Source organism: Centrocercus urophasianus, unplaced genomic scaffold (assembly GCF_019232065.1).
Source record: "Centrocercus urophasianus isolate 14NV4802_14NV808 unplaced genomic scaffold, USGS_Curo_1.0 seq_13, whole genome shotgun sequence".
In the NCBI taxonomy this organism is placed as follows: Eukaryota; Metazoa; Chordata; class Aves; order Galliformes; family Phasianidae; genus Centrocercus; species Centrocercus urophasianus.
The window spans coordinates 53,095,566-53,122,166 of NW_024884475.1; the positions used below are offsets into that span (position 1 = coordinate 53,095,566).

At 36.8% G+C, this 26,601-nt stretch overlaps 1 protein-coding gene across 2 annotated transcripts in view; it reads right to left on the reverse strand.

The window, feature by feature from the left end:
- The window catches only part of GRID2 (glutamate ionotropic receptor delta type subunit 2), a 685,769-nt gene that overhangs the window by 518,928 nt on the left and 140,240 nt on the right, over positions 1-26,601 (reverse strand). For both annotated transcript variants that reach the window (XM_042812758.1, XM_042812757.1), the window contains exon 2: positions 19,225-19,380. In XM_042812758.1, the coding sequence (XP_042668692.1) occupies positions 19,225-19,380 (156 nt within the window). The remainder of the gene's footprint in view (positions 1-19,224; positions 19,381-26,601) is intronic.

Below are 26,601 nucleotides of genomic sequence, written 5' to 3' on the forward strand. Positions count from 1 at the left end.
TTGTCATCAGTAACCATTTTTTATCTTCTTTCCATTACTGGAATTAAGGCAGTTGATTGCCAGCACCTCCTCCCCTATTCCTTCCACTTGTCCGCAAAAATGTGCGTGTCATAGCTCTTCTTGTCCCTCTACAGGGAGAATATTAAGTACCTCTTCAGTATCCAACAACTCTTTGTATCCTCACAAGCTTATCCTGGGCTGCGAGGTTGAATGTAAACTTTTCCTTACAGTCATAGCGAGCAATGAATGAAGAGCTGAGGTGAAAGGCAGTGTTTTCTTTGTAGAAGTATCATGAGACAAGAAAGTACCATAAAACATGTTTCTCTAGCCTAAAACTATTCCATTAAAAGAGTGAAATAAAAAGTTGTCTGCAGTGACATTTAATGATATCCTGAGTGTCAGTAATTCACAGAAAGCTGTTATCCATCCCAAGCATCAGGTTCTGTCTTCCCAGGGGCGTGTGGCTCTTTTAGTATGTGCATCTACAGTGAAAACAAAGGCAGAACTATTCCTTGATTAAAAATTTCTCATCTCTGCCCTGTAATTCCTTGTGAAAATAATGAATTGCCTCTTATATTAAGTTGAACTTGTACAGAACAGTCTCAAAGTTACCCAGATAAAGAATAGTGGTCAGCAGTACTTACAGTATCTAAAGTCTGCTGAATCACACCACTATGTGCATAATTGTAGTACAGCAAAACTTATCACCACAAGAATATCAGAGTTTGAAGAGTGGTTCCTACCCTGGAACGAGCTTATCATCATACACTCTGCACCAAAGCCAACTGCCACATGCCAGTCCTCATTCTGCTTCCTTCTTCCTCCACCTGTTCCTCTGTCATGTTTGTTCATTTGGCATACTGAAGTAGTGAAAATAAAAATTTTAGCAGGAAAAATGGTTTAATGCACAACTGATGCAAGGCAAATAGAGAATTCAAGTCTTAATTTCAGTACGAAGCCTTAGAAAAAGTTGCTAATCCCTCTGCTGCAATCTTACATTTTACATACATTCCTCATGATTTACAAATACATGCTCATAATTGAAATAAAATAAAGTATGCATCGAAAAGGACAAGATATTAATATGAACCAAAATTATTTGAACAGTTTTAAGGACAGTTCTAAGTCATAACATGTCTATCTTCATGTTATAGTTATTTCATAACACATAGTGCTACAGCATCTTGCTTTAAGAGCTTCTGCTTAAGAACATACAACATTTTCTGGTAATAGTGTTTCCAAACAATAAAATCCCTAGTAACACTGTATTTGCACCTGCACAATTCATCAGAAAGCTCTTTGGTTATACTGAGCAGAATCATCTCAGGGGAAAAATATTAAATATCTCACACTGAGGAAAGAGCCTGACTTTTTCCAGAATGGCTGCCTTTCTGCAGAATACCATGAATGACTCTACTGCTACTAAAAAAACTCTAAAAAAGACTCTACTCTACTAAAAAAAAAAAAAAAAACCAAAAAAAAAACACATGAGCATGGTTTTAGCTAATGTCACTAATTTCAGATCTGAAATTATTCTTGCACTATAAGTACAGAAACCCCTTTGCACAAGTATCTATACATCTCTGCATACTGTCCTATAGGCCTCCTGCTGGACAATGAGATTAAAAATAAAATAAAGTCACATTTGAAGCAGTGCTGTCTGTCAAGCCTGAAGTCAAATTCCCACAATTGCTTCTTTGAGGAATATGTGCTCATTTAGTCAGTGGATACTTTTCACTGGGTTCCCAGTGATGTGCAGGAGCTGTCTGGAGGATATTATCGCTTGGGCTGTGGAGTTATTTTGTAAAGTGTCCTGCTTTTCCTTCATAATTCTACACAGCAGCATCCAAGAATGAATTACACACTGATTGCTCTTCTTACGAAAGCACTAGTTCATCACATAAAAAATTACAAGTGTCAAATGACATAAGTGTAATGAAAATAAATTTGCTCTCCCTTGATTTTCTCTTCGTATTTTTTGAATAGGTTATTGCACTGTATATGCTATAACAATACAATTTCCAACGAGCCTTGGTAACTTAGCAGACAAAAATATATTGCACTGTGTGGTAATGTCTTACAAAGACATTTTTGGGGAAAAGAAAATGAAAGAATGATGGACACAAGACATTATAACAGAATAAGCAAGAAAAATGAAACAACTTTCAAAAGAGATCAGAATTGCTGGTAGATGGGATGACACAATAGTACAATTCTCACTTTTTTTCTTCATCTCTCTCTTCCTACGTCCAAACAATAAGAATGATGTTGAAAATCTGCATTTTACTAATAGAATAATTAGAATAATTTAGATGCTTGGCAGACAAATTCTTTAAAGTTTTTGGCCATACAGCTAAATGTTCTCGTTGACTCTAGCTGACTGCAAGGGATAGATGGGTGAATGGGGAAGCCTCTGAGTGCTTTTTTGGCACGTTGCCACTAACGGAATGGCATATGGTAATTAATAACCTTTAACTAAACAATAACTCATACAAGATTAAAGGGCCTTACAAAAGTGATGGCTTGATGCTGCTGAAATTATTGTGACCTAATTCTAAGTAAGTGTTTTCAATTAAATCATCCCTTGACCTATTCTGTGTGTATGGCTTGGCTTACAAGGTGGTGGAAGAACATCAAAAACTTCACTGAGTTAGGCAGTCTAATAGTCTGTCTTACGAAGTTGAAGAATATAATGCCATCTTACTGTAAGTTGTACTCAATATACTGATCAGCTTCAGTCAAGGGCTAATCAGCATATTCATAATTCAGGCTTCTGATACATGTAAGGTATCTATCAGAAGGGCAAAAATAAAGAAGATATCATTGCAAGTGCAGGCAGAACAGCAGTCTTGTAAGTTCCATGCACTTCGAGGCAAAAAGAAAATTTAGATACCTTGGCTACTTTCCACATTTTTGTTATACCAACATCATACTTTAAAAAAAAGTGTGTTTCACAAACTGTTTAAGGAAAAGAAAACAAGAAATGACGTGTAGGAAAAATGAACTTAATTGTGTATGCTACATTAGTTAAAAAAAAAAATAAAAAAATCCAACTTAAAATGAAGATGCAGAAGCAGGCTTGGAAAAGGAAAACACAGCAACACACACAGGGCTTCAGTACTAAGAAGCCAGCTTTGCTAGTGGAATGTTTTTAAGCACATTTATGCGTAGATCTACCAATGATATAAACTATTCCAAAAAACTGTGATTCAGCCATATTGAAGAAAAACTGCAGTAACAATACCTAATTTAAGTTTTAAGTGATCTGTATTTGGGTAATCACAGGTTGATATAGTATGTACAATTATAGACTGCAGATAAATAGTCTCTTTGGGCTAACTTAATTACTTTAATTTGATTAAAGAGTTTTTCTATCTGACCACACACTTCAGAATATTTATTAGCTAGTTGAAAATAGCATCACCTCAACATCTAATCTGCAGAATGCAGATTCTTTTGCTTGATACAACTGTCCATACCTTCTCGAGCCATTAACAACACAACAAAAGGCATACAGCATCAATTATCTTGGAGTGTCTTTATCTCATCTTATTTGGTTGTCTTTCATAACATGCAATCCATACTGGTAAAAAGTGCTGTCTCAGAAGCCTAAATCCTATAACAAAATGCCAAATTAGGAAATAAACTTTGCTTGATATAAAGCCCTTTAATAAGGGCCATGCTCTCTTTCTGCATTTCTCAGATACAGAAATAATGACTTAAATGATAATATCAACAATTTCCAGTGATGAAGAAATTATAGGAAATATTCAGCAGTGTTCAGGATGCTGTCACGGTCTCCATGTATTTAGATTTGGATTCTCCTCCTGAAAGCATTTGTGAGGAGATAAACAGGAAGCATCAAAGCACACACTGTTACTCCCTGCTAATTCACGCAGTGAGGATAACAGTTTAATCCAGGTGAGCTTTTGACCAGACTCTGCAAGATTCCACAATGAAGTAATTTCTGAGAATCTTTAAGGTTGCCCTAGAACCAATTAAGTTACCATGTTCAGCACTGCTGAAGCTGTTATCCTTCACCTTTCAAAACATTAAAAATGCAAATTAAATATACATTATAGTAGCTGAATAAAACATGAAGATCTCTTGCTCTCTTGCAATAATGCAAAGCAAAGAGCAAAAAGTGAATCAAGCAATAAACTTGGTGTTGTCTCTCCTGTGTTGAGGTTTAGTTGGAGAAAACAAATTTAATTCATAGATAAAGCTATTGAAAACATCTGGAACATTAGGCTATGGGAAGTGGATGAAGACAGAGGAACAGATTCACGATGCTCAGGCATGTTCAATTCTTGTTATTCAGGTATGGTGCCTTACCGCTAATAGCAATTATCATTCTCCAGAGCATGTTCTCTATGAGAAATCCCACCCCCGGATTTCTCAGCCTCCATCAGTACACATTATACTAAATTGTACCTTTGGGAGTCTCTAAAACTTGAGAAAGGCATAAATTAAGACTGAGGAACATTTCCCTCTTTCTACTCAAACATCTGCATTACACTGTCATAGCCCTGCTTCTTCTAGCTGATCACCATCACACACAATGTAGACAGCCCTTCTGAAAAGCCCAAATACTTTAAAAGAGACATGAAGGCCGAGCTGCTGGCTGCAAGCAAAGAGATGCTGGGGAAAAAACAGCACCATCATTTTCTGTAAACACTCTTATTCATTAAGGAGAAATACTTTCAAATCACTAAGGATTATCTATAATCCTAAGAGTTAGCTGAGGAAATAATTGCTAACCTGCTTGTATTATTGTTTTTCATTAACACTTGGAATAGCAAGGATTTTCTGCAGCACTAAACAAAACATTTTCACAAAACTGGAGTGTGACCTCATACCTATAGGACTCTGGTGGTCAACCATCAGAAACAGATTAGTGAAAACTTACCAAGCTGATAAAAAAAAAATAGAGGTCAGGTTACAGTCAGTACTAATCAGTATAACAGTTGTATGAAGCGAAGATACAGTGCAGATACACTTGTAAAAAAAAAAAAAAAAAAAAAAAAAAAAAAAAAAAAAAAGGAAGCCAAGTAATTCATTTGAGAAGGTGTTTTAGAACACTCCAAAATTACTATTTGCATAAACACAATATATATGAAGTTACAACTGTCCCTAAAAGTGGCTAGTAATATCACAAGATATTTTACATGTAGAAAAATATTATATAGGTTACTTATTCTGCAAAACGTCAAATGCTGTTTAGAACTTCATGCTCTATGGTTAGAAAGCTTAAAAAAGGAAAATTCCACCTTCAAGAGTCCTAATAAGTTGCCAGCTAACCTTCTGCTTCCATTTTTTCCAAAGCAAGTAAGGTGTTACCATACACAAGAATATTAGACAGACAACAGAAGAAAAAAACAAGTATCCTATTTGTATTTATTTAGTCTTGGGTGGTCTATAATTTGAATATTATAGACTCTACTTTCACGGAAATTTGTTCTACAATAGCTATTCTTAATGACATATCTTCATGGACATTCATAATCAGCATTGACAAAAACAGATCAGAAGAGACCACAGCAAAGATCCAGTTAGAAACAGTTTACCTGCTTTTAATTTATAAGCAAATACAATTTAATTTTGCTAGGTACAAAGTGACCTTCACCCCTTTGGCCCACTGTAGGTATCATGCTCCTAGTCTATATGACCACAGCCCTGCAAGACAGTAATAAGCAGGCCTACAGCAGGGCACCCAGCCAAGCACCATGTACTCTTTCTAAATTTAGTCAAGACCAGAGCACAGCATACAGAAAGATAGATCTTAGTTCAGTTTCCAAGAAGCTTCTTGGAAACAAAAAAAGACAAACTACATAAAACAGACCATTTAAGTTCACACTTACTTAATTACGCTTTACATTATTCTATGATGACAGACTAGGTATGAAACCTTACGATTAAATTTAAGTCACATCTGGAGATATGACGAAACAGTTAAAGAAATAATCAGATGGCAGACTTTGAGCGCTGACAGAACTGACAGACAGAGATAAACATTTCAAAATTCACTTTCATCCCATATAATCTTGGAATCATATTTAACTTTTCCAAAACTTCTGATATTTCCAAAACTGCAGTCTATTCCATCTCAATATAATACTCCAGCTGCCAGATGTAATGACTCGGCAAGACAGAAACATCTGCCAAATAATTTTTATGACAGGTAAATCTTCAGGGAATGTTTATTTAAAATGCTCAAGTTGCTGCTGCAGTGATAGGTTTAAAAGGAAGAGATTATTGTTGCATATTCAGATGACATCATGTATGTTCTTGTAGCCTTTGTAACTATAAGAATTTCATCACAGATTTAGATGTCCTATATGCACCCACATACTTCTCTATTCAAAACTATTCTATTGTTTGAAGGTTTTTTTGTTTGTTTGTTTGTTTTCAATAATTACAACACTCTTTTCTGTTTAGGTATTGCTGTGTTTAAACACCAGGAGTTTTCAGAGATAACTAGTTTGAAAAGATATATTCAAATTCCTGTTAGTAACTGAAAAAATGCAAAACAATCTCTTTCTTGCATTATCATTGTTCAATATCCAGCAGAGGTTAGAGGCATCAGCTTCTACTCAACTCGTGTTTTGAAAGTTAGAGCTAGAGAACTATTCTTAAATCCTCCATATCCATTTCTGCGATCTATGCAGTATTAAAGATATAACACCCTGCCCCCTCCGGCCCTCCCCCCCTGAGCTCATGAGAAATAGCTTGTCATCTCTATTAACAGAATTTGAGTCTTCGGTATAAACTGTGGGTGGGAGGGGAAGAGATCTCAGGCTTGTTAGTCATATGAGACTTAAATTATTCAACTCATGACCAGTATGTGAGTATTTCATGATTTTCTGAAGTTTTTCTACAAGTTTTGGAAGCGCTACGTATAGCAATATACTCCAGAAGTTGGAATGACTCCATTGACTCTTGTTTGATAACTATTTACATAATTTGGCTTAAGTTTATGTGCGTACAACAACTGCTTCCTTCAAGAGGCAATCCTTTTTTTCCTCAAGTTTCATACAGAATCAGAAAGAAGTGGCACAAATTTTATGTTCACAACAATATTCCTTCTGTTTTTCAGTGGTCTTTACAGTGTGCAGCTCCCCATGGAAAGAAGATCCTTCTCCTTCAGGGGTAGGTACTAGGACAAGTGCTCTTTAATACCTTCAGTGACACAGATAGTGGGATCCAGTGCACTCTCAGTAAGTTTGTAGATGACACCAAGCTGAGTGGTGCAGCCAACACACCTGAGGAATGGGATGCCTTCTATAGAGACCTAGACAGGCTCTAACAATGGGCCCAGGTGTACCTCATGAGGTTCAACAAAACCAAGCTCTTGGACCTGGGTCACAGCAACCTCCACTATCAATACAAGCTGGAGTATGAAAGGATAAAGCACAGCCCTGCAAAAAAGAACTGGGGGGAATGGTGAATGGCATGCTGGACATGAGCCAACAATGTGCCCTCGCCCAGCAACATGTGACACGCCCAGAAAGTCTTAATATATCATAAGCTGCATAAAAAGAGGGGTGGCCAGCAGGTCAAGGAAAGTGATTCTGACACTCCTTTACTCCGGTGCTGGTGAGACCCCACCTTGAGTACTGCTTCCAGAGATTGAGTCCTCAATACAGGAAAGACATGGACACGTTGGAGAGCATCCAGAAAAGGGTCAAAAAAAATGATCCAAGGGGTGAAACACCTTTGGTAAGAGGACAGCTAATAGAGCTGTGGTTATTCAGCCTGGAGAAGAAAAGGCTCCAGGGTGACCTTATAGCAGCCTTTCAGTATCAGGGGGGGTAACGGGGGAACGGACGGACTATACAGACTATAAGAAAGAAGGAGACAGACTCTTTATCAAGATCTTCTGTGACAGGACAAAGGGAAATGGTTTCAAACTGGAAGAAAAGAGGTTTAAACCGGATATAAGGAAAAAAGCTTTTATGATAATAGGAGCACTGGTACAGGTTGCCCAGAGAGGTGGTGAACGTCCTGTCCCTGAAGATACTCAAGATCAGTCTGGATGGGGCTTTGAGCAACCTGATCAATCTGTAAATGAGTTAATTGCAAAGAAGTTGGACTAGATGACCTTTAAAGGTCCCTCAGTCCCTTTTAACTCAAACGATTATATGATTCTAAGATACTTATTTACCACTAAACTCTCTCAACTTAATCAAAAAGTCACTCAAAACTCATCAAGTCAAAACATGCATACACTCCAATACTTCCTAAAGCTTTCCAGCCCTACCAAATCTGAACATGAATATGCGTATAAACACTTACATTTCTCCTTTGAAATCAAAATGCAAATAGCCTAACGCATCTCAAGGAATGGACTAATTTACAAAGCTGGATAAAGTGATAATATCCTACATGGGAGAATATTCTTTCATTCCATAACCTGCAGCTGGATAGCAAGTAAATGTCTCCTGTGGTACACAAGATCTCACCAAAAACTTCATTCAAAGGCTTCTAGCAAGAAGCCTTTTTATGTAAGAGAGACAATTCTTGCAATAAATCATATGCTTTTTCCCAAATGGCTACATATCACCAAAGTTCAAAATCACATGAGGTTACCAAGGAAGGAAAACTTCTAGCCATCTGTATTGTGCTACAATCAATAAACATGTGTACTTTTCTCTGCTTCACTTCTGCATCTTCCAGAAAGCATTACAAAGGCCATCATGAACTTCTTACATTTGCCCTTTGTATATTTTTATCAAAATCTGCCATTGACACTGCTAGTTTTAAACACATATGATACTAAGTCTGATTAGAAAGACACAAGCAAATTGTTAAATTGTTACTTTCACATTTTTCTTTATACAATTCCTGCCTATTTCCCTGTATGTCAGTGGCATAGTTCAGCTTGCCAATTTCTGCGAATGAAAATCATCTTTGATGACAATTTTTGTCCATTTCATTTATTACATTGCTTCTGATATTTGGTTGGTTGGTTGATTGACATACCTTAAATTACTCACATTTCAGCTACTTTACTAGCATTGAATCCCATTTGTATTATGAAGGTAAGCTGACTTGAATTCCAAAAAGAATTCTAGTCAAGCAGATACCTCCAAGTTATCAAGCAAAACACATAAAATAACACAGTAAACTGATAGTTTATTTTTACTCCATTTCATCTCTATTATTTTCTGCATTAATTTTGAATAAAATCACTATGAAAGACATACTGTTGAGTGCATACATACATTACATGCAGTATTTTCCAACTTGCTACTGTAGAGGTAATCTCACTAAAGTTTTCAGAAATATCTGTGGAGCCTACTGCTTCCAAGTATAAGTAATCACACTGATTTTCAGAAGTAATGCAAAGCATTCAATTTTGACTCTTTGATAACATTAGAGAAAGCTATTTACTTGTTTTAGATGACTGTATATTCATGTGTCACGGAGTTGACCAGATCAATCTATGTCCGTGACAGGGCGACAGGCCTCTGCCCTCCCCCCCCCACCCCAGTCCCACAAAAATGGGAAGGAAGGAAGGGAGGAAAACTTATTTTACTATAATATTGGAATACAAGATAACAAAATATAATACAATTTAATTGAAATTGGGATTAATAAATCAGACAAGATGACAGAGAGAGTACCCGGGACCGAGTCAAACCTGAAAAACTTGGAACGTCTAGGAAAGCACCCTCCAGCACCCACTGCAAGGCAGCAAGAGAGCACCCCCCCCCACCCGGAAGGGCCAGATCCCGTGACTTCTGTAATGTACAGGGATAGGTACTTGGAATTGGGGCAGTGACACTTTAATGCCCCGTACACTACATGATGTTTTGATGTGGAATACTGAAACCCAAAAATCTTCTTAGAAGTACTTTAACATGTTTGTCTTTTAAGATCACGCCACCCTTCTGATTTCACTCATTGAAGAGCGCATGAACTATTGGACCAAGGCTTTAACTTTCGGTAGTCAGAATGGTTTTCACATTCACCAAATATTATTATTTTTCTGAAAAGGAAAAAAGCCACTCTGAAAAGTGGCTAACTAGCACAAAGCCTGAGTCACAACACAGTCCTAAATGAATGAAAGCGTACATCTTCAAATAACAGATGTTGCTCCAAAAGTAATGCCTCCTATCTCAGAAGGAAATTATAACAGATAAAAAGAGCACAATAACAGTATTTAATAGAGCAAACTCCCAGCTACAGAACTCTGGTTTACAGCAGCCACTATTGATACTTATGCATTTTTGTCAGCAATGGATAACTGCCTGCATACCACACGCATTTGTACCAGCAGAAGTGACCCAGAATTGCTGTAGCCACTGCTGAAACTCACCACCCACCGCCTCATCGTGCTCACATCTACTGTTTCATCTCCATAAATAATCAGCAAGCATTCGAACCACCAACATTTGTCTATGATATCATGGGCCAACATAATAAAATAGGAAGCATTACTTGTGGAGAAGCCATCATAGCATCTTGCTTGCTTCCTTTCTTGCACCACGTCATGAAACAATTAGATAAACAGAAACTGTTTCCCTGTAACATGAGGCTACAATTTCTGAGCACAGTTCGCTGGACTTTCTAATGACCAAGCCCAGTATTACAGCCCTCCTGTCACAAGATACAGTATGAGAAGCAAAACTTCTATAGACTTTTACATATTTAAATGCTTTTTGTGGCCTCACAATCTGGGAGATTCATTCTGATTTCAGACTCTTTTCCACAAGTCAGAGGGGCATGGCTGTGGCCTACAGGCACATTTCAGCTTCAAGCAACAACACAGAAACTACAGCCATATGGAGAAGTCAGAGTTGCCAAGTTTCTGATGAAAATACGCTCTAAAATAGACAAAACGAAAATGAGTTTTACAGAGAGAAAAACAGTTTCTGAAAGGCTACTGATCACAGACACTATCTTTGCATTGACATACTGTTCATATGAGTATTAAAATTCCACAGCAGACATCCCTTCAAAAAAGATAACATGAAGGGCTGTGGTTCTCTGATATGATTATTGTTTTAATACAACACTGCCTAGTTTCCACGTCTGTCCTTGTAACTTCTCTGTTAATTTTTCATACGTTGATATGTAGTCAAAATTAGTTGGTACTGGACAATATAAAAAAAATCTGAGAGAGAACTTGGCTAAAATATAATTAATTTCCTTGTCTAAGAGAATGACCTTCATAATTCACTCCAGACTTCACCTCCAGAGTGTCATGGCTCATTTCCTCATTATCAGAATTAGATTTTCAAATACTCCTGTCCTCCATAAAGTTCATTTTTGCTCTGATTATGTATATATAGGAAAGTATGCTTAAAATAATTTCCATCGCACAAATAGCCAAATGTCTCTGACACAAAGCAGAATACAGCCTGTGCTCCAAGAGCGATCAGATTATAAAAACAACCAAAAAAAAAAAAAGTTGTTCCTAAGATAAAAGAAAGCAAAGAAGAAGAGGAAGGAAGGCTCAAAGGGGAGACTAATTATATAATTAATTAACTAAATTAATTACACTGACTTTTAGACCAACACAAGTATAGACGTACAAATTAAATACTTATTTGCATGCAGATACATATTTCTACCTGAACTGTCAGAGGAAATAAATACTATGATTTTTGCTTAACTCAGAGAACTTGGGAAAAGCAACAGCAAAAAGGAGATTACCTGCACAAAACAGAAAATAACTGAATACAACAGTTGATAGCTCAGCGGTTGCCACCACACACTGCTAGGCCTGTCTGCAAACATGCATTTCTGGTTGGACAGTGATGATTGACTGTTCAAGTGATTTTGGTGGACAGCGCTCCACGAAAAGACAGGGAAGAAATCTGGATAGGGTGTCCATTACTTATTTAAGGTGATTGTTTTAAGGGAGGACTAATAGCCTAGGGTGGAAGATCAATAATTGCCATCTGAGAAGATGAAGCATCTCTCTTTTGCTTTGTTTCTATACTTCTATTTGTTGAAATACCTCACATGCCTCCAGGCACAGTGGCTTTAAACATTTAAATGTGCTACAAATATTATCTAATCACATCACAATTTGTATATCTCTCTTAAAGTGAACTACTAGCAGCATGTCAGAATACATTAACATGGCAGATGGAAGCACAATTTTTATCATATGAAAACATACATTGAGCACTTGTGAACTTGCCACTGCAAAACCAGAAATGATCCAATCTCCATTTAAATTGTGAGTATCAGAATATCAGCCTATCTAGCAACTCCTATGGTAACATGAGAAAATTCACTCTGCGCTCCAGTATCAAAGGCCATCACACTCGTACAGTTATTTATTCATTTATTTGATTCACCTTTTTTAAAAAAGGTTAATAATCTGCCTCATAGACATATGCTTTTAAAGCAGAAGTCTGAGGAGGAAGTTCCTTCATGTCTATTTAAATTGCTGTCTGCCATCTGAAAGGCGAAGCTCTCTGATAGAAAGTTCAAAATCTGCCTTAAAAAAATTGATGTTGAGCCAAACTTTGGCAACTAGCAACAGCCAATGTCATAACTTTTAGGGGAATCACTCCAGCTGTTTAAAGTTAAGAGAAAGCAGGAAGAAAAGGAGACTGCAAGAGAGGTAATGGGGTAGGCAAAATGAGCTCCTAAATGCTATTCCTTGTTTTGTTGCGTGGTCTGCAAAAATACCTCCAGCAGTATCGATGAGTCTGAATGCTGTTATGTGGCTGAGCTTAACAGTGGGAAGCAGCTGGGCATCCTGGTCATCTGAACCAAATTGGTTTCCATGGGAACATCAGTATTGCTCGTTTAAACCACAAGAAATACATACAACCATCAAAAACATTGTGTTTAGTGAATTTCAGATATTCTGTAAGACAACATGAATAACAATAACTACATATGCCAGGAATTTGCCCTAGTCCACACTGTACAAAGTTGTTTGTTTACTTTTTTTTAATTATTTTTAATTAAAAGTTTTCCCCCCTTTTGCTCAGCTATTCAGAAAGCATCCTTTGGAAATTTTTTTCAACTGCACTAATATCTCTGGTCTACTAATATCTCTGGTTTAAACTTAGATATCTATCTTAAAAGTTTCAGATTTGCCATTTATGAATGCAAAGGATTGCAAAGGCTTGCACCTCCTTCCTGAAACCTTAGTTCCTATGGTGCATAAACTACTCTGAAAAATCCATTCTTGATGGACTGAGTGATTCTATTTACTTATGTTTACATTTATTTGGATTTGGGGGATCTGGATGTTGAGCTTGAACTGAAAGACTGGATCTATCTCCAAGTCTAGCACAACTTAAAACTGCCAGAATTAGCTTTCAAGGTGGAAGCAAAAACAATGGAAGTTGTACTACAATTAAAGAAAACATTACTACAGCAAGAATTCACAATTAGGAAACACTGGAGCCCAAAATTCAAAGACTGGAAAGCTGTAGAAGTCTCAATTATTGTAAGTGCTGAAACAGTATGCCACCTCACTCAAAATAAATCTGATCCTCTTTTACAGTTTGCAGTGTGTTTTTGGTAAATTACCTCCAGGTGAAGGAAGGTCACAATAGCTTTGAAACTGTTGCTGAAAATGTGTTAAAAATGTTTCCTGCTCCTACTAAGAGAAGTCACTATGACATGCCCCTTTATAGCCCAATCAGGGCTCCCTCTTCTCCCTGATCTTCTCCCATGCAACCCCAGTCTTCCAACCACCACAGTGTTGTAAAAAGTTGTAAAATCTGCTATTTTCTTAAGCTGCCAACACTTGGAGTCCCTGTGGCATATTTTCACAAACCAGAGATCTGACTGATTACAACTAGGAGAACTAGAATGAGAGCAAGGCTGTGGAAGAGTACCAGCACTTTGGAATTAGGCACTGCCATCACTGCTATTACACAATACAAATACATAGAGAGGGTAGAAAAATCAAGGGAATTACACCATATTTTTTCAAGTACAGAAGTAATGATGATAGATGCAATTTGCAATTGCCAGCATTTCCTACAGTTCCTGATTTACAACGGAATTTTATATTGCCACTGTAATGCTTCTAATCCTATTTTCACTAAACATTTTATAGCTCAAATTCCAGCTGAAAATGATTTTTCCCCTTCACTATTCGTAGTATTATTTTACATCAAAATCCATTTTATTGGGAAGAAAGTGAACCTGAAATAAAATGGAAGGTCAGTGAGGAAGTGCAAACCTGCAAAGGTTTGATCTCAAGCTGAACACATATTGATTAATAAACAGCACTGGAAAGAGTAAGGAATGTAAAGAAATAAGTTACACAAAGTGACAGAAAATTTAGCAGTCCATGACATCTGTGGATTTACACAGGTTTCTATAGCAATCAAAAAAAAAAACAAAAAAAAAAACAAACCACAACCAGGAAAGGACAATCTTTACATTCATCTCGTCCCAAAGGCCAAAGCAGATGTATCCATAAGGCTATAATTTCTGACCGTAAAACTTCGCTTGAATAAAACCCTGCATGTGACCTTCATACATATCGCCGCCCTACAAAACTGTTATTCTACAGCTGAACACCATTTAGTTATGACTCATTGCCTTATTTACTTCACTGATCTCAGTAAGCTTTCAAAAACCATTACAAAGGCTTAAGTTGGTGTCTGTAAGCATACTCTGGTTACTAACCTGAATGACAAGAAGGTCCATATAAAGAAAAAAAAAAAAAAAAAAAAAAAAGTAAAAGACCTATATATGATTGCAATGGGAAAACTTGTCAAACAAACTGGATTTCAAACAGCACCAGCAAAATCTATATCATTTGTTTTATATTGCCTGTAGAAGGTGGCATTGGATCATTATAGAGATCATTAAGGATAGGTAAAACATGATATTGTCAAGAAAAGTAAAACGGGTACAAAAAAATGAGTAGAATAGAAATTTACAGTACCAAACACAAACAAAAGGCAACAGCCATGAGGTTTAAGAAACTGGCAGTGGATCTCTGAAGCCCCTGCTGTCAGGCTTGGATGCCTTCAGCACTGCTAGCATCTACAGAATTCACTCCACAACTCTTACATACACATTGGAATAGAAGCATAGGGACTGTAGGTACTGTGCTGCCCAAAGAGGCAGATCAGTATGAGCCAAAGCATTAGCAAAAACTCTACTTGCCCTTTGTGAAATTTGAGACAGAAATTAAGGCAGACAGTGATACCTTCTTTATGAAAAATGCTTTCCCGCAGATATGAATAAATCAGTACTGCAGAAACGTGACTGCAAAATAGAAGACAAGGGAGACAAGAGAATCATTAGCAGTGGATTGAAACCCAGTGATAAGTCCAGCAAAGTAACTCAGGTGAGAATCCCTACAAAACGCATATTTCACATGAGCCACATGATTGTATTATTAATGACGAGTTAAGAATTGCAGGCAGTAGCAGGCCTTGAATCATAATATTTAGGGTTTAATTATTAGAGTACAGAAGTGAGCACTAGACTAATAAAAATAAGAGTTACGGAAAAACAGTGATTTCCTGACAAATGAGAGAAGTGATGTATTTATTTTTACAAAAATTCCCTGTAAAAACTAAAAGGTAAAAGCAAAATAACAACCCAGTTTATTAAAAAGAAATATACAAGCATGTCACCTTCCAAAAGTAGTTACAGTTTAAATATATTGTAGAATGCCTATCCCACTCCTATTTAAATGCTGCTGTAAATTCAAGTCTCACAAGAAGGAAAGTCTATAGTATTATAGTATATATTTTATGATCGCCACTAATATGTATCGTAATTCCCTGTTCACAGTGCTTACAATATTAACTTGGTGCCATGCAATAACTGGCTATCACTACTTCCCTCAGTATCTACACAATATTAACAGTAGTTCCTGCTTTCACTTCATAGCACCCAACTTTGGCACAACATAAAAAAGCCAGACAATATCCTTCCTTTCTTGCTCATGCCAGCACACTAACATTTTTAGAGCATACCTGAAAAAAGAGCATTATAAATGCAGTCAAGTGTTTTGTAGTGAAGAAAGAAAGGGAGAAAACACCACACTATTTTCACAGGTACATATGTGTTTCAGCAGCTAGATGGCAGCTAGCTTGATCTGGACTGGCGTGTGCCATCTACTTGGCTCTTGGCCATATTCCTCTGCAAACCCATACTCATCCTGCTACAGTTCCATGCGCTGACCAGGCAAATCTCTGATCCCTCAACCTGACTGTTCTGGTCTTACTTCCCCCCCCCCACAGCACTCCTTCCTCTCCTGAATGCATCCTGATGAATTGTCCATACTGCCCTATCATGCTGACATGTCAACATAAGTCACGCTACAAAATTGCGCCCATCACACTCACTGATGCTCCTTTCTGACACAGCATAAACCAAAGGGGAGGAAAATTCCACTAAGTTAAAGAAAATCAATTTCATCTTCTATGTCTGTGCTCTATCACATGACTATAAATCATCCCCGAGGGCACTTCAAGTGATATTATGGGGCATGTCATTCACTGCTCTTCTGGGATAAAACCACTCAGCTTTGCCATATAATTTCATCGGTCCAATCAGAACTGTTAATGAGATGCCCTCAGGTACAATCGGAAGACATTTCAGGGCACCATAATAATTTATACAAACAGATTCATCAAGAACAGTAAGTACTGTGCTCCAGCCAGTCCCATCAAATTAATTATCTTTACATCCAAGAATCAATACAAATTATCTGAGTGCTCCTGTTTACTTCATTCGGAAGTCACTTGCTAATGTTGCTAATAAAATTAAATAAAAGAGAAATAATACATGCGGTCCATGAGTGAATACATTTCTAAAAATCTTCTCTGCAAATTAAATCACATTTTATCAGTTCTTTACTCATGACTTCCTGGTTTTTGGAAATCAAAATCTGAGCCAGTTACTAGAAATAGTATACTTTAGACAATTTTAGGTGAATTTTAAGTTTTTGGTATTTAATGATTTAAATGATCATTTTGCAAAATGTCAAGGTTGTTTTTTTTAGTTTTATAAAAGAGTCTTTATAGTTTCAACAAGATTAAAAATAAACTCAAAGACAAAAAACAGCTATTAAGAGTTCAAATAAAACAAATTTCAGGCAGTGTACCACAGTATAATTTTTGTACTCTAGGCTGTATTAGTTAGGAGAGTACATGATACCTTCTACTGATATCAGCACTTCAGTATTGCTGTGCCGCCTAAGGCAAAGCTACACTGGCATGGAAATGGAAGTTTGGATATACTGAATGCGAAACAAGTTTAATACCAGGAAACTTTGCCTCATTCTGTTACTTTTTACACACTGAATACGCAAGTCTAAGCATTTAGGTGTATACGGTATTGCTAAGCATACTACTACTCATATAGGACCTGTGCCTTTTTGCTTAAAATGGTTCATTCTTACTGCTCGTCTAACTCCACAACTATCACCAAGGTAAAAGATAAGACATATGTGGTAATGTTACAGAGATCCTCTCCCCTTCTATTAATGCTTGTAAGAAATCCATTAAGAACAGGATACAGGTGACATAAGGATGTGGAGAAAAGGGAGACGGAAGAAACCTGGTGTAAAGTAATGGAAACAATACAGTACAACCTATGTTTATATTCAGTTTCAACTAATTAAATGCAAATTTTAACTGTATAAAAATAGACCAGTAAACAAATTTCCAGATAAATGCGTATCAAAGTTGAAACTGCTGTTCTTCACTAGAATTATATAAGGCTTCACTGGCCATGCAGTTTTATTCACTGACAAGAAACAGTATTTACTACCAAGGAATTTCTTTAACTCTTGCATAACACAACAGACCTCTTCCCCTTGACACATGGCATTCAAATTTTTGTCAAATCAACTCCATTCCTATTTCAGATACTGACTATATTATTTTTAAAATTACATACGTAATTGTTGTGCAAAAAAAAAAAAAGTAATTAATTGAATATTTAAGTATAAGGTCATCAACTCATTTGATAAGCTTTAATTTTCTAGACAATCCTTTTTCCTTTAAGAATTCAATGTTTTTCTTAAAACTCAGTTCTATATAACAATTAGGAACTCCTCTGTCTCACTGATATAGGAATGGGTTAAGCATCAGCATTAATTGGTGTTAATCAAAGAGCATCACTTAATATTGTTAATCCTGCACCAACTGGAAAAAAAGCTTAAATACTAACAGCAAAGAAATTTTCTAAAAGGATTGACCTCACTTGGCCACTTCCCAACCCTATAGATTCTACACCTATCTAATGGCTTTTATGTCTATCTTTTTTGATCCAAATTGAATTAATTTCAAAAGTAGCAGCCATAAAAACCCCACAATTTCACAATTTAAGCTAAACCAAAAATTCCTAAAATTTCATAAATTCAGTATTCTGTTGACAGAAAAACCACAAGAATTGGGTATCCTCCTATTAACACTGCATTGTCAAAAGCCCATTGAAAACAAATGGCATTTAACTTTTAAATTCTCAGGTATTGCAGCAACTGTTTGAAAATTACCTACATAAATCTTAAGTTCTATGTGAACTGTCAATCTAAAGTGGCCAATAAGGATTCAGAAAGCCATCAATATTTTGTTTTCTTTTTAAGTCAAGTTTAATCATATACCTAAAATAAACGTATGCTCTGCAACTCAGAAAAAGATTATAGTGCTAGAACGGCAAAGAAATACAAACACTAGGGAATTCAAATCCATACATCTCACAACTTCATATAGCTGTCTTTCCAGACAATCGCTCAGTCACACCAGCTCAGAGGGATTTCAAATATTGAATCCTGCTATCATCTTACAGCTATTACAAGAGCCCAAAGCAGTGTCCACATCACTTGCACTGTAACTGGGAAACTGAAAATGATAGAGTGAGTACAAAATCATGTTGGATATGGGTGACTCTGAGTCATCAGGTTATCTCTAATCCCTCCTATAAAACAGGTAACTTTTTAAAGTGAACGTGCTGAAAGGTTAGACACATGGCAACCTATATTATCCAACTAAGTAAGCTGGTATCCTCATGAGATTAAACCAAGAAATAGCACTTTATGCTCTCTTAATACTATCTGTATGACAACAACTGCAAAACAGCCTGAAAAAGAGTGAAGATGTAGGATAACTGATGTACCATTTTTCAGTAGCCTTGACAGAAAAACAGATATGAAATGAAGTTTACAGCCTGAAGTCACTAGACCAGCACAAACCATACCAGCTAAATTCAAAACCAAAGGCAGCATTTGATATTCCATGGAAAAAGACAAAAAAAATTACATCCTACCTTCTTGAACTGCCTGAAATGGATTGTTGCCATCCACAAATGTCACTGAACATGTGATTTTCTCTGTTTGTAAGATTTCATCATTCTGGTTGAGATCAGCAACTGCCATTCGAAAAACTTCCTCATCTTTTTTAGCAGATTCATCAAAAATTGCCCCTGGGAAATAAAGAAAATGAACAAAGAAAAAAAAAGAAAATTGAGGTTGCACATTCCACACACATTTCAAAGTGTTAATCATAACCACTCAAGTCATATTTTATGCTGTAACTTCACCCCTTCGCTCACCCCGATGAGCAGCTCTCAAAACACAGAACCCAGAAGCCACATCAAAAAATAGAGAGTTTCTGTTTTGAAAAAGTTTAGGGTAAAAATTGAAGACGAGCATTTACTCCAGCTAGAAATAGTGGGAATCTTTATTTAGACAAAAGAAATCATCTGTGGAGAAACACAGCCAAGAAATGAGAACTAATTACCTTTCCAAAAGCGCTATTTAATACACAAATAAACAGAATGGACTAAGTTATCAGTTGCACATTATATTTAATGATCATTAAAAGAAAAATACAAAAGAAATGAAGTCCAAATAAAATGAAAATAATTCTATAATTGTACTGGGAATATGAGTTAGAATTGACAGCAGCGATCAACAGACAAGTCAGCAGCTGATAAACTATTTCAGGTCTAATTTCTATCAGATTTATAAAAGAACCACTCCAGCTAACCATCTCTCAGTAAATTTTAATTAATTCAAGTTATTTCTCTCTCTATGAATATGACAGAAAGTGACTGTTCTGCCTTTTTCCCAAAACCTTCAAGCAAAGCATTTTCAACAGGAAACCATTAAACACAGGAGGAGTTGGCAGCATAAAGGTTTCCAAAGCTTGCACAGCCAATTCTTTGGATATTTTGAAAAAGAACACCCAGGCTAGAGGGTGCCGTTTTCCACTTTCTTTAAACTGTGTTACTTTCAGCATCACTAAATTTCTACTATTTTATATTAGTTTCTTATATTAACTATTTAAGCAGAGATGGCTCAAATCGCAGCATGACAGTCCTATGAAGAATGATTTACTGTTTAAAGCTTCAAATTGGGTCTGTGAAGTATTCAAGTACCTCTAAGACTTTCATTTATGTAGATTAAAGAGATGAAAGGATTCTTCAAAAGCAAACATTTGAAAATTTTAGCCATTTTTAAATTTGTTTTCAGGCTTATTTATTCTTGAGCATTCACTGTCAACACAAAACTGAACTAAGAGCACATGTGATGAGGCAGCCAAAGGGTACAATAGTGATTATTGATGATCTCATGAAAAATATCTGCAGTGGTGTGGGACAAGATTGATTTACAGGCAATGGCTACTTTAAGAGAAGTTAACTTCATATGCATTATTTATCGTATTTATTTCACTGACCTCCAACACCCATGTCCCTGCCAGCACCACTCATTCTACACATGAGCATCTCTTCATACAGTCTGACTGCTTTGACTCAATCATTTTCCTCCTGAATCTACTGCCATCTGGAACAGCTGTTCTTTACCTCTCCACCTCATTCACCTGTCATCTCTGCGCAAATCTCAATTGAAAAGATTCATTTTCTCCCTTGATTCTTCTTTTTTTTTTTTTTTTTAGCTCCATAAAGCAAAACCTCACAGCTGAGAAAAAACTTCGCATGCAAGATGCTGCAAACTATAGCTTCTCCAGCAAGATGATTTTTATATCCAAGTAAAATTTAAGTATACAAGAGACTATACAAGAGACTTTACCTTGTGAAATATCTTAAAACGTATTTCTGTTTCTAATCTTAGAAAATAGCGCTTGTTTGTTTTAACCAAAATTACTTGTGCGTGTGTATTTGGTTTTGCTGGTTTTGTTTGCGTTTGTTTTTTTTTTTTTTTCCTGTAGGTACTTTGGGGTGACTGTATTAATTGTTTTTTCTTGGTTTGTTTTTGTTTGCTTCTGAGAAGGCAGCAGAACATATACCTATACTGATGATGACTACATAAACATGACTATGTTATTTCTAATAAACATTTGAAGGAACAATTTTACATGGTTATTAAATAATTCCACAACAAATGCCACAGTAAAAGGAAGTGAACATGCACCTATTGCATGCACACAGGGCAGTTATTGACTCCACTGCAAACACCATGGCAAAACAAAGGCTTTATAATTAACACTGTAGAGTACAGCTTCTTACTCTACAGCTAAGCAATGTTACCTTAGGCTTGGCTTTGTCCCCACAAACCAGGTAAGTTACAGAACAGCAGATACAGAGCACCCAAGTTAGCAGAGTTTCTTCTTCAAGCGCTATCACAAAAGTCCCCCTCAGCATCACAGCCCTGCCACTGGTTAGTAGATAACTGCCCCCAACATTGCAGCACTGGTGCTTTCACCAGTGCTGTAACAAGTTTCTCAGAATCCTTCTAATTCCTTTCAGCCATGGCTGCCTCTAACAGACCATGCTTTTTCTCTTGTTTCTCAGCCAAAAGCACATCCTACCTCTGATAGCATCTGAACATACATAAAGCATACGGTTTGATTAAATCCCATGCAGCATTCACAAATTATACTCTTCCTTGCTACAGTACAACTGCTTCAGTTTTACACTTCTCGTTGTAAGCAACATTTATGGCTCAATTTACCAGACACTCCCTAAACAACACTACATCTGACATATTAAACCAGCTACATTACAGAACTGAGACATTACACACGCTTTATATCCGTGCAGTTTATATTCTGCATAGGTACAACAGATACCTATGTGTGTGTGTATATATATATATGTGTGTGTGTGTGTGCGTGTGTGTGTATAGAGAGAGAGAGAGAGAGAGAGAGAGAGAGAGAGACAACAATTGTAAAAACACGTGACAGCAATAACTTCGGCATGAGCAACCTAGCCCAGTTTTCTTCAGAAATTAGGGTTTTATCCATTACAGGATATAATTTAATTATACAAAAATTCTTTTGAGATGTACTAAAGACAACACTGGAGATGTCACTGCATAGCAGTATATGCATTCAGCCTCAAATGGTGAGAACAAATTTTATCTCATAATTGATTCTCCAAGTTTATTTAATTTTTGTTCTCAAATAAAACTGAAACACTCAAAGCAGCATCTGAAGCATTTTCAAATTGTTCCTGTTCTTATTCATACGCTTGTAGATATAAAGGTTTCTTTTAACTGTTTATCTACACAACAATCAATATTATGCAATTTGTTAATTTTTGTTAGGTTTCCAAAATAAAACTAATTTGAATGAAAACAAAGGTATTTTTGGTTTGCACAAACAAACGTTGCGGAAATATTTTCAATTTTCTATGGCTTCAGGAACCTGGTTAATAGAAGAGAGCTTTCTGACATGAATAGGGTCTCTCATAGTTTTTCCAGCTGGCACTAACTGCAGCCCTAAACTTCTTTGCTTTGTGAGGCTTGACATCATGCTGAAGTTGGAACCTTACTCTTTCCAACACAGTTTTTTTAAACAACTCAAACAAAATAAAAGCAACTAAACTATATCACACTTCAAAATGACTTACACATATTTTTTGCGGTAAAGCTAGAAAATTGCAAAACCACAGACTTATTTAAACTGTGTTTCCAAAACAAACCCTTTCAGCTATGGGGGGGAAAAAAATTTACAGGAAGTAATGAACAGCTGAAGAAATGTAGCAAATTATTCCTCCAGATACTGTGCAAAAATTGGTCTCTAGAAAACCGCATAGAAGTACAATTTGGCAAAGGAAATAGTTTTCAAAATGATACAAAATTAGATGCTGTTCCTTTTTCTACCCCCCACTGCGTACCATAACTGAAATAGTTATGTTATAGTTCTCATACTAAACACGTCATTTCTAACTATACTCAAGGAGTATTCCCATGCTTGCATCAAGAGCAATGTGTTGACACAGCAGTTATTTAACACCAGCTTCCTCCCCACCTCGTTACATTAACACGTCATTACTTTCAGCTTTATCTGTATGAGTCTGTATGAGGACAGCACAAATGCAATTCTCTACCTCAGCACACCAACAATGTCCTGTAGCTTAGCAGAAAATTCTTAGAGTTTAACCATCTCATTCACACTCTACAACATCACCAGAAATCTGTCAATTTCAATGAACCTCAATGAAATCATACACAGATTTTCTATGTACACTAAGTACTAACGACATTATTAGAAAGGCATTGCAGATATCACTTGTCCTACTGACCTCGATGTACAAAAATATAATCCAACTTACATGCTACTGGTCATTTCTTGAGAAATTTCCCTAGCCTACTAGAAACAGTCCAGGAAACACAAAAACGGGACAGAAATTCATCATCACTGTAAGGATGAAATATAAAAAGATTTAAAATATGTCCACGCTTCCATTGGCTGAGAAAAGAGGAAGATCATTTCTTGTGCAGTGCTTTCAAGTATCATCCATGTAACTTATCTATGAAGCTATGACATTAATTTCACAAAATTAAGTACTTCATTTCAAAGATAAGGGGGAAGCATATAGATTAAATGCCATTGTAAACTGAAGTCAGAGTTCATTTTCAGCACATAAGCTTGATATTCATTTTTTAATGTTACCCACACACACCTCATTAGCAAAAGCTATATATACTTAGCTCAATAACACAGTAGTTCAGAAGTCCAGGAATGTTTGGAGAAAAAAAAAAATGAATATTGCATTCTTATTCTAAATGAGAAAATTAATGCAATTGCTGGAAGGAGAATGGTCATGCTGTTAACACTCAAAACTGGAAGCCAGGATTTTGGATTTCTCTGTGTCAATCCTCATCTGATATGTCCTGCAGAAATGTGAGCAAGTTGCCTGAAGTCTCATTTCCACTATGTGAAATTAGTTTCTGAGTGCTTAAATCAGTGAGGCTGATCCTGAGATAGTCTGTAGGATAAAAATCCCATGTTATAACTAGACAACAGGAATGTTCAATGATTAGGAAAGTTCGTATAAAATCCATTAATTTTAAATTGTAACAGCAAATTCCTGGCTAAATCATAGACTATCATAACTGATAGAGTGAATACATACATACAGAATCAGAAAGATAGTTATATAATAGAGTTATTGTCAACAAGAATAAGAGTGTCCTGACATATCTGAGAATCTCCCTGTTCCCATCATAGGAATTCAGAAAGTCATATGCAGACATCTATCCTTGCCTTTGTGACTCTCATTATTACAGAACTCACTGTGCACTAATGCATCTGAACACTAAGTTTTATTAGTGAAAAATTACAGCTGTTGTAAGATTCTCTGTTGACCTACAGGCACTCACAACCATACAATCAAATCTTGATTCAGTAAATGAAGGGACAATATCAGCATGCTTCACTCTTTTCTTTTACATCAGCTAATGGATGGGCAACTTGCTGGATAAGAAATTGGTGGATGGTCGCACTCAGATAATTGCAGTCAGCAGCTCAGTGCCCAAGTGGAGACCAGTATTAAATGGCATTCCTTAGAGATTAATGTTGGGACTGGTGTTATTTACCACCTTTGTAGGCAATGTGGACTGTGGGATCAAGTGCACCCTCAGCAAGTTTGCAGATGACACCAAGCTGAGTGGAGCAGATGACACAATAGAGGGAAGGGCTGCTATCCAAAGGGACCCAGATAGACTTGAGAGGTAGCCCATGTCAACCTCATTAAGTTCAACAACTCCAAGTGCAAGACCCCGAACCTGGGTCAGGGCAACCTGAAGCACAGATAAAGGTTAGACAGAGAATGGTTTGAGGGCAGCCCTGAGGAGGATTTGGGAGTGCAGATTAATGAAAGCTTCAACATGAGCTGGTAACGTGCAGTCATAGCCCAGAAGGCCAACTGTATCCTGGGTTGCATCAAGAGAAGCATGGCCAGCAGGTCGAGGGAGGTGATTCTGCCCCTCCACACTGCTCTGATGAGACCCCACATGAAATACTGCATCCAGTTTTGAGTCCCCCAATGCAAGAAGGATATCAAGCTGTTGGAGGAGGTCCAGAGGAGGAACACAAAGATTATCAGAAGGCTGGAGCACCTCCCCTATGAGGACAAACCAAAAGGGCTGGGGCCCTTCCATCCCAGCTAAGAAAGAGAAGGGCCAGCTCTGAAAGGGAAGGCGCCAGGGGGACATAATAGTAGCCTTCCAGTACTTGAAGGGGGCCTACAGGAAAGCTGGGGAGGGACTTTCTACAAGGCCAAGTAGCAACACGATGAGGGGAAATAGTTTTCAACTGGAAGAAGGTAGATGTAGACTAGAGATTAGAAATAAATTCTTTCCTGTGAGTGTGATGAGACACTGGAACAGGTTGCCCAGTGAGGCTGTGGATGCTCCCTCCCCGGAAGCATTCAAGGCCAGATTGGATGAGGTTTTGAGCAACCTGGTCTAGTGGTAGATGTCCCTGCCTATAGCAGGTGGTTTAGGTGATCTAAAAGGTCCCCCTCTAGACCAAACCATTCTATGATTCTATAAATACCATAATAACAACAATTGAAAAAAAAGTAGTGAAATATTCTCTTGTAGGCAAATAATTTCAAACAAATAACAGGGTTAAAAAAAAAAAATAATAATCAGACCTATGTGATCTACTGTGAGACTGGGATAGTAAAAAACAGCCCTTCTTCAGCAGAAAAATGAAGATCCTTCTGTGTTTGTCAGAGAACTTCAAATAAACCTCTGATATTCCTCTTCTCTCTCACTCCCCCCCCCCCCCCCAGAGTCTACTACAAAGCTTAGAAAGTATTAAGGTTTCTTGACAAATAAAAAACAGGCTTTTTATGTTACAAGCTTTTCTGAATGCATTTATATACAGTGAGAACCAATGCTTCAGGTATTGTACATCATACCTACTAATTACAAAGCAATAAAGACTCCAAAAAAGCAGAAACTGAAGCTTGAGGGTATAAAACTCATTGTCTTTTCCTTGTCCTTTACCAAAATAAGTTTTAACACAATGAGCAGCAATCAATTCATTTGGCTGCAATAAGTGCTGGAGTTCAGTTGTGTTCTCAAGAAATTTTGATTTATTGCTCTCACAGTTTGCAATGAGTAAGCACATTGGACTTCTTTTTCATTTAATTCTATTGCTGTGGATACACAAGTGTCACTGGGAATTATGTTCACATTTGGAAATAACAGATTCTAAGATCACATCCTCCTTATTTACACTGTCTGTCAGGCACATATGCACAAGCACGAACATATTCCAATCACTGTTGATTTATTTTGAGCTCATCCTGACAGACATTTCTAATTGTTCTCGAGTTCCAAGTCACCATTTAACACTTACGTTTAATACAAATGATACCATTTGTCAAATTCTTCTGCTGAATCTCTTTAATCTTATAAAACAAACAAACAAAAAACAGCTGTCA